This window comes from Caenorhabditis remanei, chromosome X, assembly GCF_010183535.1.
Source record: "Caenorhabditis remanei strain PX506 chromosome X, whole genome shotgun sequence".
Lineage (NCBI taxonomy): Eukaryota > Metazoa > Nematoda > Chromadorea > Rhabditida > Rhabditidae > Caenorhabditis > Caenorhabditis remanei.
This window is the reverse complement of record NC_071333.1, coordinates 11379102-11398062: the sequence shown is the minus strand read 5'-3', so window position 1 is coordinate 11398062 and position 18961 is coordinate 11379102. Positions and strand designations below refer to the sequence as shown.

Genomic DNA, 18961 nt, shown 5'->3' with positions numbered 1-18961 from the left:
GTTTTGATTGTTGGCACAGAAAATGCAATTTTGAAAATGGATGTTTGATTTAGTTACATTTTTTCTAAATCTTACTATTTAAGCATGCACTGAAGGTTCAGAAGTTAAATAAAACTAGAAAACTAAAGGATAAATATTTCAAATAATTTAGGTAGTCGGAAAACTTTCTAAATTTACAACTTTTTGACAAAGATGAAAAGCAGATAAATAATCCAGACAGAATAAATAAGTGGGAAGCAAAACCGAGAGTGAGCAAATGGTTGGATTGAAGGCGAGCGGTAGACAGTAGGTGGGGATGGGTGGAAGATGCGACGTTGTCTAGCATCGAGTCTCGTACAATCCGGATCGTCCAATGTATCGGACCCACTTGATGACATCATGATCAGAATAGTTGAGTTTTGGCTCGAAAACCTTCAAGTAACGGACTTTGAGTCCAGACGGAGCAAATGGAACCTGGAATTGGCTTAGGTTAATGTTTTGAAGCGATGAAAAAGGTGTTACCTCAAAGTTCATGCTGACCGGTGGGCGATTCCATTTCTTCTTCTCAACGTTTCCAGTAGAGAGGAGATCGATTTCAGCTGAGATTTGGCTCTCCTTCATTCCAGCCATACGCTTGATCCTGAAAAAATCGTTCGACTGATTTTTTAGAATATGAAAACATGTATAATGTCATGGTGTTTGTCTTCGTATCTCCATGAATCCTATCTGCTTGTTTTCTGTATACATTCACAATAAAAAGTTATATTTTCCATTAAAACGTTGTGAACCGATATTTCTTTTAATTTTTTCTCCGGGAAACCAAAAGATGCTCAAAGTTCTGTCACCAATTCCACTGATTGTCTTCGCTTTCTTTTTCGTACTGCCAGGGCACAATTTTCTCAACGCCTCCATACCCTTCGCTGCCTTTTTTTCTCCATTTTCTTATACAACACCCCCAAAATGGAGGTCCCTTTTTTCCGTCTTCTTGGCAGTTTCGGTTTAATCCTATGCAGAGTATGAGAAAAGAAAGGAATGCAGAGAAAATGAGAGAAAGCTGCGGAGGAGTGTGGGCACACCCGAAGGACTACTCACTTCCACACAATGGCATTCTCGCCAGCCTTGTATTTGGCTTTTCCCTTCATGCAAATGAGCTGAACGCCGGATGTGTTTGGTGGCGTTGGGATGCGAACTTCAATTTTTTGGGCGAGCAAGGATGGTTTGAAATTGGACTTGACGACAACCTGGAAACAGAAATATGTGTTGACTAGAGTGCACATGAGTATTGACATACCTTGACTTCCATCTTGTTACGAGAAACTTCACGAACCAATGGGATGACACGGAATGGAAGTTGGATATCTTTGGTGGTGCGGTATCTGAAAACACAAATTTCTTTGGACTGTACCCTAAAAACCAATCATACCTCATCAACTCGTACTCGCCGTCCGGTGGGATAAAAGAAATCGCGTGCTCGGTCTCAAATTTCGTGAGCTTCACGCATTGGTGGAATTGACAGTCATCGATAGCCACGGCGGCACGGCTTCTGCAAATACAAGGGTATTAGTTTCACTAGGACCAGATTAGTGATGTACTAACGCTTTGTTTGGATCGTCACTTCCTGGCTTTGATTTTCCTTCGATGGTGATCTTGTCGTTGATTCCAAACTTGCATTCCGGCATTCCACTCAGATACGATTTCATGGCAACCTTTCCAGCGACATGAGCAGAAAGAACCTGCCCTTGTTGGTTCATAAGCAAGTTGACATATTCGATGACATCCAAGAAAAGCTCATTTCGGCGGTATTTAATACCCTCTCGACGCCATCCAATTTGTCCAGTCACTTGAGACGTGATTTGAGACTGCTCCTCTTTGGTCTGAAAAACAAAACTAATCCTCTGGGGAGAAAACAATGTTATCGTGGTTTGAAAGTAAAAGATATCGGATATAGACATATAAAGAGACGGCGAGCATATCCCTCAGTCGTTCGAACATAATTTCCTGTATGAATCACACTATTTTCAGTCTCAAAACACAGTTCTTGCTTCATAGCTGAAGGAAATAGACAAGACGGAACTAATAATCAGTTTTCGTGCACACGACACATTCATTCACAATATAAAAACTTACGACTGGAACCGGAGCATCCTACAAATATAAGTATTCTAGTCAATTGTTTCAAACTATTTTCCCTAGATGCTGCTGTCATCGAAAAGTTGCTTTTGTGTGGTCTGTTTCAATTGTAACTTTATATTAATCTCAATTTAATCTCAAGGGGACTGAGATCCATTATAAGTTTGCCTCCATCGAGCTTGACTGCGACGAATTGACCCATTGTGAGTTGGTAGAAGTACTTACAGCAGTACGAACTCCTTGTTGAGTGATGAAAGTCTTGAGAACTCCTGGATCCGTGTTTTGCGGATATCCAAAGTCTAAAATCTCATCTAGAAGTTCGTAGATGAGCACAAAGTTGTTCTTCACGTTCTCCTCGTTCAACTTTCCAAAATACGATTGCATTGTGTCGGCGAATCGCTTGAGAAACTGAAATTCGTCATGTTTTAGTTTTGTTCCGTACAATGTCAATGGTTACCTCGAAAACCATAGCAGCATTGACATTTTGACGAGTCACCGCACAAATCCAGACATTTCCCCGCTTCACATGGAAAAACGAAGTGCGGGCCATGTTGGTGACTGGCGATCGGACTTGTTGTCGAGCGTGGATGACATTGACTCGGAAAGCGTCGACAGCATTGCGTCTGAAACCGGAGTATGTGAGTTGTAAGCTTCTTTCGCAACGTTTGTTGTGAAACGCTGTTTTTCTGCGGGCCAAATATAAAAATGGTGTCTTTGATAACAAACAAATGCTATAAAAGCAGAAAAACAGCGCTGCAAACATTCTTATTCTTTCTCTTCCCGTCCAATGTTTTCTTTCCCCCTTTTTGATGTGAAATGTCTTTCTTTTCCTGAAGAAGCAAAAAATCAATACTTACGTAACATCATCGCGATAAATTCTCGAGATGAGCACTTCTCCTTTGTGATTATACACAAACAATCCGCCAATCATCCCGAGTTGCTGAAATATATTAATAAACGGTCGGAAAGATGGCGCAAAAAAATGGATTTAGAAGAAAACAAAAAAGAAATAGGTAGCAAAACAAAGAGTGTTCCGTTTGTCCGATGACCGACCAAGTTCACCAAAGTCGACGAACCAAAACTGGTCCGATAGAGCGCCCTTCAATACACTCGCGTGCGGTGCGGTCGCGTCGCAGCCATCCTCATCCTTCATTCACTGCGCTGTTTCGTCATATGTTTACGTAGAGACAGGGAGGCCGCAGAGAAAAGAGAGTGAGTCGGCCCTCGGGGCTATCCGCTCATTTCATCGCTATGCCTTCTTTCTCTATTTCTCTTGCGCGCTAGTTGTGTCTCGTTTTCTCTTTGTGTAGTGCTTTATCTCGTTTTTATGTTGCATTGCATTTGATAGAGTTTGAACTAGAAATGTTTAATTATCACTTTCTGATTGCGAAGATTCTCGAAGTAGTCATAAATATATGTTTGAATAGAAAACCTTTTGAATTGAAATAGTTGGCAACCGACGTCTGTCAAACAGTAACGTCGGGCGCAAAACGATGTTGACCCATTTCGTTTCGTTTCTACCAACACTTTTCACCTTGGTAGTACTAGTTCTCAACATATTTCGAAAAATGAATTTTCATTGAGTCTTTTGTCTGAAGATCAGTATCTATGATAGGGCGCATAGCCGACAAATTGAAACGGCGCGTATCAAAACGAAATAAAATCAAAGAAATATCTAATGACCTATATCGTTGAGATGAAAAAAAAGAGAATGATAAATCATCTGACCATGACTGATAAAAAAGAAATTTTCTTGACGGCCGTGGCTTCTAATAATCTCGGCCACAGACGTGCACCCGTTCTATACAGGTTATTAGTCACACTCCTCTAGGCGTCGTTCGCTTCTTTCTTTTTCGCTCGTTGGCCGTTCTTTTCCATTTTCCCGTTTTCAGTCTCTCTCTCATACACTTTTACCACTTCTTTTTTCTCCTGTCTTCCAGTTTTCACGTGAGATACTTGAAAGAATTCTGAATTATTGTAGGCATTCTGTAGACTAACTGGATTTCCTCTTCTCTGGTAGACACTTTGCTAACATCTGAGAGTTCAATTGAAGACTCAGCAAGGACTAGTGATCTTTGCGGTCGTTTCTGTTTTTTTTCCGTTGAAAGTTATTTTTTCTCCCTATTTGAATAATATCAACAAATTTAATTTTCAGTTCAATAGAACAACTTTTCCTTCTGAAAACTCTGTAATCATCTCTTGAAGAAGTAAACGAGAAGCAAATCGGGTGCATCCGATTCCCATTGAAACAGTAAAACTGAGCGAACGATTATCGTATTATCCTCTCTTCGTCGAAGCCCAAAAACTATAGATTCCTATGAAAAAAGGCCACTTGCGTCAGTTTCGCGGTCGGCATTAAAACATAAAACAAACTGATATTAATATATTCATCCATTGTCAAGTATACCCTCTTTCTCCTCCACCACTCTTCTTGCCAATCTATTCTCCCTTCGATTCTACAACAGAAAACCGGCTTCTGCATAATCGAGTTGACAGGCAAAATGACTAAAATGGCTAAATGGGCGCCAGATTTTAGTTAGTTTGTCGTTTACGCTGACTGTACTCGGGGTCCCATTAATCGCCCATTCCATTTTCCATTTCTTTTGTCAGTTTTTGGATTACTCACTCTTGTGACTATCACATTTGCCCAGTTACTGGATCATTTGTCATTTGTTATTTTCCGACATAATCACTAGATGATCGATGAAACCATGGTGTACTGTCGATTCTGAACAATTTTTTGTATTCGGTCAGCGAATTCTTCCGAATATTTTGGACTTTATCATGGTTGACTCATCAAGGGAAAGCGGGGAATGCAATATTAAATGTTCTTTTATGGTGGATTATAAAATTTCTGGAGAGAAGTAGTCTCGCTTCTTCAGAACCAAGTTTTTATGGTTTAGAATTCAAACAATTCTTGAACATAGGAAAGAATTTCTTTCTTCGATCCATTAGAAATGTCGTTCAAAGAATATTTACCCATGAAACACATTCACGATTGAATTTCAAAAGTTCATCATTCCCATTCGTGATCGTTTTTCCATTATGTTCCATCTATTTTTTCCATTCATTCCCAATCACATGACTACGTTTCATTTGGGTCTCTTCTCGCGTGTATTATCGAAAATCGCGACTAAAAAACCAGACCGACCTCCTCGCTCCTCTTGTGATAAATACTGTCAGGTAGGGGAAAACTGCATTATCTGATTGTAAAAAGAGATGAGGATCTCGACTGGTGTCCTTGCATTGGAAATGAAAAGAACACGGATAGGAATAAAAAAAACATTTTTGTTTTTGTTTTTCTGTTCTTCAACAACTCTATCTTCATTTGAGTCGACTCGACATTTCCCTGTCAGGATCGCGTAAAAAACAGAGGAAAAATGAGAAAAATGGGCCTCTAGAGAACAATGACATATACGCAGTGTTCTTTCTAGGAATAGCAAATTCAGGATTCTCTCTGGAATTCAACTAGTTCGTATGTCCTTTCGTTGGGCAGCTGTCCTCCGTCACACTTTCAGTGTGATCCAACTGAATTCCATTGTACTTGACAAAGTTCGTTTTCTCCCTTCACCCAACCCCTTTTTCCCTTCTATTTTCATTTATCCTTCTGTTCCATTTTTTCATTCCGTTCCAAACAGCTATTCTCGTTTTGGTACCAGGTTCCCCTCTGCCCCCGAGAATGTCTCAAAATGTGCCAACCTTTTGTTCGGCACCTTCAGTAAACAAGACCAGACGAGCCCTCCTAAGTTTGACGTCACTCTCTCCCTATCTTTTTTTCGTACCACAATTGTCATTTGGTCATCTTTACTAATATTTGAGTGAACGTCTTGAAAATGAAATACTGATGAGGTTCAGTTGAACAAAACTGAATTGAATTCGTCACTATGACTACATTTTCGTTCAACGGAAATATATCCGTTGGCTCAGCTTGTTTTCATTCAGCTTGCTTTTTTCTTCTCGGGATTAGTTGATCATGAATGACATGAAGCCCATTCATCACATTAGAGCAAGAGATACAATTTTAGCAATCCAATTCACAAGTATAAGAGCTTAGAAATCTGACAACCTCTACATTATTTTTTGACTTCTGAAATTGCTAGTTTCAAACTGAAATAGTGACTCACATGTCTAGTACAACGCTTCCTTAATGGTTAATTTTTTCTTGTCTGTGAAACTCTCAAAGGAGTAAAGTATAGCAAACTTTTAAAAACCTTCATTCATATAAATGACTGCCATTGACACCCCATTGAATAGTACATTGCACCAGACATGTCCTGTGCGGTTGCTCGTTCTCTCATTCTCTCCGTTTGCCTGTTATCATGCCTCGTTTTTTACAAATGAGCCTCATTTTGGTCAGCGATCCTGTTTTGGGGAGCTCTCCAGATTCCTTTCTGTCTTTCTCTATTCCGCTGTCTTTTGAATGTTTGCTTGCTTTGTCCCCTTTCCGACCGCCCCGGATTGCATTTTTCGTCGACGAAAAAAGGCTTCGTTCCTTTTTGTTCTGCGTCAGAATTGAACATTTGCAATTCAAAAAAGGAGTTCCTTCGAATTCGAAATCTTTTTGAACTTTTGCTCTTTTATGGATTTTTCTGACTTCCTATGCGCTTCTACGTCGACTGCTTTTTGAGTCTTTTTAAAAACGAAAGGACAGATTTTTGTCTGGCGGATAGGAGGCGTATTTTTTGAAAAAACCCAAGAACCTCCCTTCCCCTCGGGTCTGTTTTAGTCTTTCTCAGTCTATATACCGATTTTTCTCGTCCTTTTAGTTTTTTTGTCTGTGTTGAAAGCAAACACACTCTTCGACCCTTCTCCCCCAGGCCAGTTTTTGTGATAACTGCGAAACCAGCCAATACGAAGGTTATTGAACCGGGGGGGCCAAGTGCCTTACCATCTTTCATTCCTTCGTTTTTGGCGCAAATGAGTGGAGCGTCCTCTCTCCCGATTTTTTCTCGTTATTTCATTTTTCAAGCAGCATGCAAAAAAAAAGGAAAAAATGATTGCTGTGGAATAAAACACGGGGGAGAAGAGAAAAAAAAGGAGCCTTCTCGTCGACGCATCCAGAATTCCAATTTCATTGAGATGTCTCTCTTTGTGGCGGTGAGAGTGTGCTGATGGATGTTTTCTCATTTCCGTTGTTGTCGCTTCTCTTTCTTATTTTCTTAATTTCGGTTCTAGTAAAAATTGGGAACACAGTTCAGGAAATGAGAGTTCAACATAAGACAAATGAAATTGAGAAGAGCACAAGTTATTGGTCAGGAAAAGTAAACCTCCTGTCGTCCGAACCGAACCGACACTGATTTTCACAGCACGAAAAGCCCCTCTCTGATTCTCTATCTCCGTTTCTCGTTCTCCCTCCTTCTATTTCATCTTTTCTTATCATGTTTGCCATCCAGATAGTCTGATAAACGCTCCTCCACACTATCTCCATTTCTGCCTTTTTGATTCTTGAAATATTCTACAAATAATATTTTAGGAGCAGCTAGAAGATGCTCCTACTCTCCTCCTACTCTCGCATGTCCTCCCCATTTGTTTCTTCTTCTAAAGCCAATGACGATTCTTTTGACGCTCAAGCGTACACTTAATGCTCTTTTATAATTTACTCTTTTTTCGTCTCCTTTCTGTATTCATTCTTCTTATTACGTTGTCATTCTATTCATTTTTTTAAATCTAAATCTTATTTTATTTTCAGATATTGTGATGCAATCTTTCCGGAAAATTTGGAATAAACCTCGTCCAGATGATTGGATGCCACTTGCCAGATTCTACTATGCCGATTCAGCGTTGAATGACATTGGTATGTTGAAATATTTTCAAATTTTCAAATGACACTGTCTCACATCTGTCCTTTTGTTTTGGATCATGCCCCTCATTAATTTCTTTTAAGAACAGGAATTCAATTGATTCCTTTCAAACACAGAGACATTCCTTTGAAAGGAACTTTCCGTGAAATTGAACCTTTTTCGATTTTCTCTCTTTTCTGTGGATGACGTAAACATGCAAGTGAAAAAAAAGACTGCCTGAGGCTAGGAACTTAATCTCTTGGGTGCAGTGTACGCGGATAGTGAACAATACACAGAAAACCGGCGAATTTCCGTATTTGCACAATTCCCAAGTAGGAGCTCCTTTCTTCTCTGCAATTGAAGCCAATCATCTGTTTTTGAAGCTGCTCATTTTCGTATAGTAGGGGGGAATCCCACGGTCGTCTAAATGACTTTAGTATAGTTTACTTAGATGGGCCCTTCCAAAAATAACTATTTTTGTTTATCTTAGTGGGAGTCTCTTTGATTTTTTAAAGGTTTCTTTCTGTTTTCACTTAGGAAATTTTTAAGAAAACAAAAGCTAAACAATCTGGAGTAATTCTCATTTCTCACAACAGATATTGTTTACTCTTAAGAAACCAAAAGTCAGGTGAATCGGATGAGAAATAAGAAAGAAAACAACAGTGTTCCACAGTTCCGCACATTTTTGTTTTTCGAAAAACGTTGCCTTATCAAACTTGACACACATACTGACAGTCAAAATGAAAGTGATCAAACATCAAACTCATTATTTCATTTCAGCAAGCGAGCTCGATTCGTTCGATGGCAGACGGGATCCGGACAGATGTAATGCTTTGGTCACCAGACTTCGTGTGGCTCAGGATCGGGTTCTTCATATCATTAGTGAGTGTTCTTTGAGAAATTCAGAGTTGTGTGTTCTTGGCTTTGTACCGGAAAGATATCAATTTTCCTTTTTTCAATTAAGACAGGAAGCAAGAAAAACTAAAAGTACAATTATTGAGTCAGAATGTACTTTCAATAGAATAGGAGAGCTCTTTTGTTTTAGGAATGTGTAATGAATGTACTTACATTTAATTTGAGAATAGTGCAAAAGGAAATTTCGTTTCTTTTTTTATCTATTTCAAGAATAGCTTCCTTTATTTGACAAAAAACGGGCAAAAAAGTCTAGCGGAATAAAAAGTGAACATAAATATTTGTCAACTTCTTAAGATTTTTGACCACTAAGCGTCAGCGAAACTCTTTTTTGTTTAGAGAAACTCGGTGAGCCATTACGGCGCTATACTTTCCAAGTGGTAGAAAGATAAATTGAACTTTCGGTTTTTTTTTCAGCTGAAATGCTGATACATTTGTACCCACGAGAGCAGGATCGAGCATGTCGAGACTTCCGCGTCAAGTTTCCCGATGAAATTCTACACGACACATTGCCAGGACAACTGTGGTTTGGCGCGGAGGTATTTTGTTTTTCAATGATTGAGCGTACCAGACACGGCGAGGTTGTTCACGTGGATGACAAGGAAGTCACAAACAATTGACTAAGTCGAAAATTGTTTGTAGTCAAACGTTTGAGATTTCTGAACTTTTGTGAGAAACTGCTAAGAAACACTTTTGTGGGAAGCGGAAAATAGAAACAGATCTCTTTTGAGGGGTCATATTGAAAAAAACCAACAAGTGAATCCTGAATCAATCATAATATTTGTAGTGCCTCTCTGCTGGATCCAACATCATCGATCACGAATCAGAATCAGATCTAATTCGACCGTTGGCAAAAGAAGTCACAAAACAGCTTGACCTGCTCAGAGACTTACTCAAGGTAGGTGGAGTTATGAATTGACTCAGTCAATCAACAACCTTTTTCAGAATCAATCGTTACGGGACCCATCTGCATACAATCCTGTGATCAAGGAAAACTTGCTAAAGTTTGACAAACTATTCGCAGATTTTGAATATCAATATGTGTCTGCAATGGTTCCAGTCAAATCCATCAAAGAGCATGATTCTCAGCTGGATGTTGCAGTTCTTTTCTCAGAAGTCTTATCTTTGGCGTTACGAAAAGATCTAATCACGCAGGATCTGATCGACTACTGTGATCCATCAGTCATGATTGCCATTCCAAGACTTGGCATTGTTTGGGGACTTCTCGTGTACTCCGAGGGAGCTCTCAACGTTGATTCACCAGCCGATCACTTGTCAGAGATGTTCCGACCATTCTACTCGTTGCTTGTTAAGATCCGCAACTTGTTGAGAATTCTGACTCCAGTCGAATTGACCAAACTGGAAACTGTTCTTTGCAAAGGAGAGACGTCTGTTCCAGAGGACACTTCTAGTACTCTTACGATGAGTGACTTCCGAACAAATGCGACTGATGAGGAAAAGGCAAAGAACAACCAAAGAGTGTGGATGTGTGACATGCCATCGGATAGCACAAGCTCTTTGGACTCTGACATTCGGGATAGTGCGAGTGAAGCCACTTCTCTTGCTTCTTCTGGATTGACCAGCCCAAACTCTGGAAGTGAAGAAAATGTCAGCCAAATGGAAAAGTCAGATGAAGAGATTGATGAGGAAGCTATTGAAACTGCATCAACAGTCGAAACTGAAAATGATAGTGGGAATGAGAACGTTGAAATGATTGAAGCTTCTGAAGTTGAGAATGATGTCGAGACTGAGTCAAACTCAAGCGACAATGTAAATGAGATTAAAACTGATGATGATATGACGGCTGAGCAGTTTGAAAACAAGAATCTCAAAGATTCAGTGCTGCCGTTGGACCAGAAAGATTTCGAAAAGAATGGCAAAACAATCATTCCAATGCAGAGCGACCCAAGGTAAAACAAATTGTTTTCAAGAATAAAATATGAAATGAGATATGGGAGAGATATAATGTTGGGTGGAAAGGTACGAGGAAATAAACAAGACACAAAGTGTCACCTCGTCAAATGCTACTGCCTTCTTCTCTCTTCTCATCTCTTTTTCATTCAGCTGCCAGTTCTCTCGTTGTCCCGTGTTTTACGCAAACATATTATTATATAACTTATTGTTTTTTCGCAGAGCTCAAATCGACCCGAAAAACCTGAGATCTCGGTTCCGGTCTTCTGAAGACCTTGTCCATCGTCTATTCGTGTGCATTGCTGGTGTTGCTGATCAACTTCAAACCAACTATTCGAGTGAAATCAGAAAAGTGTTGAAGATCATTCTGCAGCCATCGGAAATTATACCCGTCTACGAGGTGGTGAGATATTTGACGAATTCTTCCTTGAATCAATTTTTTTGTTTAGGTCAACGCGCAAGTTGCGAATTCTCAAACCGAAGGAGAAGAAACCGGCGTTGAAGCCCAGGAGACATTACCACTTCCTGCATTCATGGGTAGGTCAAACATTTCTATGTTTGCTTGAAAACCAGTTTAAAACCCCCTTTGTTATCAGTCTCACTAACAAGTCAATTTTGTGTTAACGTAGAACGCAAGACTATTTATTGATTAGTTTACCCAGGTGTCCGTTGGGTTCCCGATGAAGATTGCGAGCAATGCACGGCCTGCTCCATGCCATTCAACTTCGTGCGTCGACGTCATCACTGCAGAAATTGTGGACGCATTTTCTGTCACAAATGTTCATGCAACACCATCAGCATTCCGGAACACGGATATGACAGAAAGGTAACGCAGATTTCCGAGATAAACACGCAAGCAAAATTACTATGACTTTATTGACTCAGTTGATGGTTTTGTTCCAGGTACGCGTCTGCAATCTCTGTTATGTTCACCGTCTCAATCCATTCGGATGTAACGAGCAAAACCAAGCTTCCGAGAATAGTGCAAATGCGACTTCCGTTGCTGAGCAATCTACAGCTCAAGCTGCATCTGCATCCTCCTGATCATCATTCCAACTAACTTATCCTATTGAATATTTGCTCATAACTCACTCCCGGCCTTTTAGTTTATTTTTAGGTTCCATTCGGTTGTTTATTGTATCTCTGTACCAAGTTCTACTAAAACAATTTCCCGGTTGAAAACAGTCCTCCCGTTGTGTCTTCTCTTTTTCTCTAAACACTCACTTTTTGCGCCTTAATCCATTTGTTCTTGTATATTGCTCCATCAATCAGAACCCAATTCATCATCTATTCGACCGGTCGTACCATCCTCATGTACCACAAATCAATTACCCCCCAAAAATTTCATTTTGTTCATTTTATTAGTCTTGATTTTTTTGTACTTTAAAAGTTTTCCGCTTCAAGGTTTAGTCTGTGATAGAAGTTCTCCACCACGCTTATTTCAATTGATGCTCTCATGTATGGTATCTTTATTTTCACTAATTTGATCACGTTGCCGGTTTCTCGATTACATAAAGGTTATTTCTTGTGATTTGTAACTTTGTCGTAGAAACGGTAAATTCTATGAAATTTCTGCTCCGACAGTCACATTGAATCTATGGAATTGGTGCATACTGTACACCCAGTAATAGAAAAAACATCAACAAGGGTTTTTTTCTCTGTTACATAAAGATTATTTCTTGAGATTTGTAACTTTGTCATAGAATCTTCAAAAATAAAGTGACCAATTTTTGTCTCCCGATAACTTTCGATTGAAACTTTCAACTGTTTTATTTACTCCTACAGTCTTTGAATTATTGAGGATAGTGAATAAAGAGTAAACACAGAAATTCATTATTAATTCATACAAAGTCGGATAAACCACGATTTTATCGACAGCTGATGCCCGGTTCATAAAACTTCGGACTTTTTCGAAATTTTGGAGGGTGGCGCATGATATGAATCACTTTCGTTTAAAAAAAAAACTTGTCAAATTTCGGACCACCGGCCCGCCTCGGTCCGTCCGCCAGCCCGGCCCAGCCCGGCCCAGCCCTCTCGGTCGGATGATATGACAAACAGAGAAAAATCCAAATTTTCAATATTTTCGTTTTTTCAATCTTCATAGAAATGCCACTTTTCATTTTTTGCATTATTTCTTCATTTTCTCATCAAATTGTTTTTAATATACAAGTGTGTTTTTATCTACTTCATTGATCTGCATTCTGTTCATTGGTTGTGAATTTGAAAGATTATGATTCACAGAGTATTTGGAAGTACATCTACTCTTCGGTGCAACACAAACATAGAACCATTTAATACCCTTAATAATATAACCTTTAATAATAATAACGAATTTGTCGTGATAACCTTCTAAAATTTATGAAAAATCTTCAAAAAAGATGATGAAGTTCAGTGAGAGTTACGGTAAACTCATTAAACTGGAAACCGGCATTCAAACCATCTTTAGCCATAAAAACATATAACGTGTTCTCTGTTAGACTCGAGCAACGTGTGCCATAGGAACAGATTCTTATATACTATGGTACTATGGGTCTTCGGTAACTCATATGCAAAATTTTGGCGCCCACCTACTGGTCCCTGGGTTACTGTAGGTGCTCAAAGGTGCAAAACTTAAATTTTTTGTTTTAAGTCGTAGAAGCCCAATTTTTTTAGTGTAGTCTATAGACGTTTAAAATAGTTATTCCACAAAGTTTCAAAACATTTCAAAAAAGTTTTGTCGAGTTATTCGCAAAAAACCAATTTTTTGGAGCATTTTTTCCGTATTTTCAAAATTTTCGGTTCTTAAAAAAAAATCCCCCTCGGCAAACATTATTTAAAAAAAAAGTTCTTCAATGAGTTTACAAATCTTTACTAATAATATTCAACAGATCCGTCTGTCCGTTTATTTGTCGCCGATCATAACTCCGTCCGTAGTGGACCGATTTCTATGAAACCTAGATGGATAGATAGGAAATTGCGCTTAGATGATGCCCGAACTTTTCTTTTTTCAAAAATATCAAATTTGACGTCATCTGGAGACGATACCGATTTCAACGGTAAATAGTGTTGAGAAAAGGTGTGTCCCGACAGGGTGGTAGAAAGCTCAAAATATCAATCCGATACTACTGACTCGGTGTTTCTATCCTGCATTCTCGACAGCGCCCGGCCGCGCGTGTTTGGTGTAGCGGTCTACGCAGTTGATTCTAACTCATGGGGTGCTGAGTTCGTTCTCTCCCTATCATAAAGGTTTTTTTTTGCTTTTTTGTTATGGGAAAGCAATTTATTTGGGAGCTATTTGATTTAAATGGAGGGAATAGCAGTGATTTTGATGAAAAATTTCTCAACAGTTCTGTTTTCGTCGGAGATGTTGTCAAATTGACAGTGATGATACCCGCAGTCCGGTTCCTGTGCACCCGATCTTGCATTTGTGAGAAAATCGTATGTAAATTTGGTCAAGAGGTCGCGAAATTCCTGTTGGCAATAGCCCAAAAGAATACCATAATCCTAAGTCTACAAAAAAGGGAATAAATGGAAGAATGCTACTCAAGTAGTGATGGTGGTTTGTGAATAAGCAAATTTGTCGTTGCTCGGCTACCTAAAAATAAATTCTAGGATGAGGATTTGTTCAAACACCGTCTCAGTCTGCCCTATTCCGAGGAGGGAGGCGGCATCGCCGCCGATCAGTCAAAAACTTTTTTTCGAATCCATTTTTTGAAGATGTGAATAGAAAAGTCTTCAAGTTCTTGAACTTCAGTAAAAACATATGGTCTTAGTCTGCCATATCCCGAGGAGGGAGGCGACATCGCCGCCGATCAGAAAAAAACTCATATCGGTATTTATGATCACTCGCCTTTTGGGGAGGGAAGAAGGAAGTGTTATCAAGTTCACGTTCTCCTGTAAGATTGTTTCGAAATAAGAAAAACATCGGAAGAAAGTTCAAATTCGTAAATTCGAAAGCATCCTATTCTAAGTTCCATATTCTATCAGAATAGAAAAATTCATTGAGAATCTTTGTAGAATTGTGGTCTAAAAATGAGAAGTTTTACAATTGTGCTTTGTCGGAACGGAGTGCTCAGCTAAGAAGCGCCGCAGGCGCTGTGAAACTGAGAAGAGTGGGAAGGAGGTTTAGTCGCCGTTAGGCGACGTAAACCGACTGGTAAAACATATTTGAATAAATTTTAAATCTTTGCAGAAGTCGAAAAGAGCCCATGTAAAGTACTGAAAGTTTCAAAACTGTTTATTAGTTAATTTGCTTTATGAAAATAAATAGAGCACAACTTTCTGAACATTTTTTGTATTGCACTTTTTTTAATAACTCTATTACATCCTGCTAAAATGTTGAGTTTTTGTCAAAGTATGATAATTTTCAACATTTTTTGAAAAACAGTTTTTTGCTTTACTGCTATCTTGTAAATAGACTTTTAAATCTTCAAAATGAATAGTGGGACGTTTAAAAAAAAATAAGTGCATCTCACTCAACGAGAGACCTTTTTCGAAAATTGTTATTTTCTGATTTCACGAGTACTGTCAATTTTCATGTTATAAGTCGTATCTCTCCCGGTTTCAGTTTTGATAGATTGGTCCAATTAGCTTTTTTGTAGTCAACTTTTTCACCGTTTCACCAGAATTTGAATTTAATGAAATCCTTTAAAACAAACAAAGTTACAATGTTTCAAAGTGACTCGACCAAAACATCGTTCCAAAAGTGAAAAGTGTATGAAACTCTCTGGAAACGGAGTTGTTTCTACTGAAACATACCGTTTAGTTTTAGTTTTAATAAAATTTATCTTATGCTAAAACATCGTCGACAATCTCGCGTTTCACTCTGGGTCATTTATTACCTTGATACAAAAAAGGAGGGCCCTCTTCTTAACAAAAAAGGAAAAACGACTCCCAGCTCACACATTAGTCTTGGAGTGAACAAAAACACATATTTTAAGCAGTTTCCTAGGTTTTGGCTCAACAAAACTATCATCATCATTGAAGCTTAAAATTTAAAAAATTTGAAAAAAATTTTTTTTTTGACAAAAACTCAAAATTTTAGCAGGATGTAATAGAGTTATTACAAGAAGTGCAATACAAAAAATGTTCAAAATATTGTGCTCTATTTATTTTCATAAAGAAAATTAACTTATTTTTAATTTAGAAAATTTCAGTACTTTACATGGGCTCTTTTCGATTTCTGCGAAGACTTAAAATTTATTCAAATATGTTTTATTTTTAAATTTATCAAAAAACTTTTGTTTTAAACAATGTTTGCCGAGGGGGATTTTTGTTTTAAGAACCGAAATTTTCAAAAATGCGGAAAAAATGCTCCAAAAAATTGGTTTTTTGCGAATAACTCGACAAATTTTTCTTTGAAATGTTTTGAAACTTTGTGGAAAAACTATCATAAACGTCGATAAACTACACTAAAAAAATTGGGCTTCTACGACTTAAAACAAAAAATTTAAGTTTTGCAACTTTGAGCACCTACAGTAACCCAGGGACTGGTAGGTGGGCACCAAAATTTTGCATATGGGTTACCGAAGACCCATAATACATGCACACAAACTGGATAAACCCTATCATACCTGTGGGCTCTACGCCCCTACATACAGGAGTGATGCTCGAGTCTTACCGAGAATAGGTTATATAAAAAATTCCATTATGACAACACAGTTGAATACCGTCATCGTGCTCGTCAAACAATCAAATGGAAAAATGACCGTCAAATTCCAGTTCTTGATTGGACGGTGTGCTCAAAAAACATAAACACTACTAAAGAAGTTTGGGGAACTTATGGCACAAAGGATTAATACACTGCGAAACATTTTGGTTTTTCTGCAAACCAAAAGTAGGAACGCTAAAACAAAGTTAATTTCCCGTTGCGTATGTCAAATTTGAAAGTTAGTGTCTTTAAAATTTTATAGAAACACATTAACATAAAACTTTACCTACTGTTTTTTTTCAAATTAAATCACATTAATTTATTGAACGACAGATTGTCACTGACACAATACAAAAAAGTGAATAATAGGAGGTTTAGTAATTGTGAGGGTGTATGGTGAGATATTTATTAAGATTTGTAAGAAATAAGCTTGACTTGACTACAATTGAGGAAATTTTGACAAGAAAGGTGGAGGTAGGAAGTGAATTCCGCTATTGAATAACCGGCTAGGTAAGTATTGAGCACCAGGTTTAGTTGTATTAGACAAGATATGTTTGATGTAGTAAGGATGTCTACTTAACGATCAAACCTGAATTAATAACAAATGAAATGTTTATTTTGAAAGTTACAAGTGATAATATGAAAATGGAGGTTGCTCAAACATAAACAATAAAACCGAGTGAACACATCCAACAGTTCTATTGTCTTGTATTGATGTGGTTGAGGATCAGTGTTGTCTTTTAATAGGTCAGGAAGTGTTCATAATAAAAGGGGAATAAATATAATGTTACATGTTCATATACAGAAGTACGCTTTTGAATTAGTATTTCAATATTCGACTTGTTACGAAACACCTTTCCTTTATCTCTCTTTGACGGAATAAACATTGTATCTGAATTTGTTCATATTTGATAAATTTGGTTTACTTCCGATTTGAACCATTTATACCATCATTACGATATACAAGTATTTCCACTAGAGTATGTCAGTTCAAACGATGAATACCATATTAAGCGCTCACAGAAAATTATATCCAATTGGAATGAATCAAATTTTGACTATGTCACCAAGTACTTAAAATAAGTAAAACTAAAAAATCAGACCACATGTCATGTAAATAAATACTAACTTAACTTACAGTCTGATAATCATAAGGCGTTTTCTGGTTTTTCCATTGAAAATTCTTTGAGAGTATATGAGCTCCAGGTTCAATTCATCACCTCTGAGAACCGATTTTAAATAGCCTAAACGACTTTTTTTTTAAAGTTGCACATAGTCATTTTGTTACCTTGTCTCACTTTAGGTCCAATTTGACAAATCACATATTTTCCAATAAGATCTCGCAAGAAGAATACTTTTGTTGGTTTACAAAGAAGAGTGAAACAGTCAATCACAAGCATTCCAATGATATAGAAGTAGACACCGTGGTAAATTTCTACCTGTAATGCAGGAATAACGTAAGTTGACCTTATCTAACGATTCTCATTAAATGTATTTGTTTTCTGTGTTGAATAGAAATTCGTTTCATTTCACTTACAATATTGGCTGTACGAATTGCTTGTCCAGAGCCGGCGAGAGCTCCTGCAAGCAGCAGAAAATACTGAAAGCTATTATTTTTCTGCGTGAACTTGCACATGTATGTAAATTTCAGGAGAAACGTGAACATTGCAAATGCCAAAATATGAGAGAAGAAAACGTATTGTGTACCATCCTGAAATTATGAAAACGATTGAAATTTTTTGGAAAGTTCCCAAAAATTTCAATTTAATCGGAAAGATTTTCATACCAACAAAAAAAGAAATTTTCCAATTCAAGTAAATTTATGATTTTAAGAAAATAGCCCCACTGTGATTAAAATAACTAAAGGATTCCACAGTGTACAATATTTACGGTCGTTTTTACTGTTACTTGCCTTGAAGTTGTAGTAGCTGCACCAACATGAAACGTATTGGAAGGAAAGACATGTGAGGAGACCAAGAAGTCCTGTTATCATAGTACATATTTTAAATTCCCGCGATATCAGATCATTATGCCTGATTAAGCTCATATGTATGATGCAAATCAACAGAACAATCATGCATAATGTTAAACAATAATCAAGGAGAGAATACGTTTTGAAAAATTGAATTTGTGAATATTTCTCCTCTTTTTGCACAAAGTATGCAGCATGATGAACAATAGGAAGTAGCAACGAATATAAACCATGTTTAACGCTTTTTGGAAACTGCTCCACCATTTTGGCTTTGGTGCGTTCAAAATAAGCAGTGCGGACCTTTACCTTGCCCACTCAACTCCAAAAGCACCAACTGTATTTGCCAGGTCGTGAATATTGACACAGTTCTTCTCAGTCTTCCGCCTCTCACTCTCTCTCTCTCTCTCTATTAGGCTTACATTGAGCAACGTTTCATCACGAAATTAACCCACCGATTGTCCATTAAAAAAAAAATGTTCCGCTGCTGTGAAATTAAATTATGAAACAGAACGAAACTTTTGAACGGAACCGAATGAACACTGTAAATTTAAGTTATCAGTATCTGGTTCTGAAATGAAAACTTTTTTCGTCAACTCTACAAGAAATAAGGGAGGAACACATGAAAATTAATCTGAAAATCGAAAAAAA

The 18961-nt window shown here is 37.8% G+C and overlaps 2 protein-coding genes across 2 annotated transcripts; one reads left to right on the top strand and one right to left on the bottom strand.

Annotated features, from left to right (window-relative positions):
• Positions 1–318: 318 nt before the first annotated feature.
• On the bottom strand, positions 319–3040 carry GCK72_024256 (uncharacterized protein; the record flags this gene model as incomplete). The annotated part of the gene is made up of 10 exons (XM_053735796.1): positions 319–453; positions 502–619; positions 1072–1220; positions 1271–1355; positions 1403–1522; positions 1576–1853; positions 2107–2124; positions 2335–2517; positions 2567–2732; positions 2967–3040. The coding sequence occupies 10 exons, from the start codon at positions 3038–3040 to the stop codon at positions 319–321; spliced, it is 1326 nt and encodes a 441-aa protein (XP_053579362.1).
• GCK72_024255 (uncharacterized protein) lies at positions 2636–11756 on the top strand (the record flags this gene model as incomplete). The annotated part of the gene is made up of 10 exons (XM_053735795.1): positions 2636–2747; positions 7799–7903; positions 8670–8771; positions 9219–9340; positions 9589–9699; positions 9747–10711; positions 10935–11115; positions 11162–11249; positions 11375–11538; positions 11616–11756. The coding sequence occupies 10 exons, from the start codon at positions 2636–2638 to the stop codon at positions 11754–11756; spliced, it is 2091 nt and encodes a 696-aa protein (XP_053579361.1).
• Positions 11757–18961: the final 7205 nt, after the last annotated feature.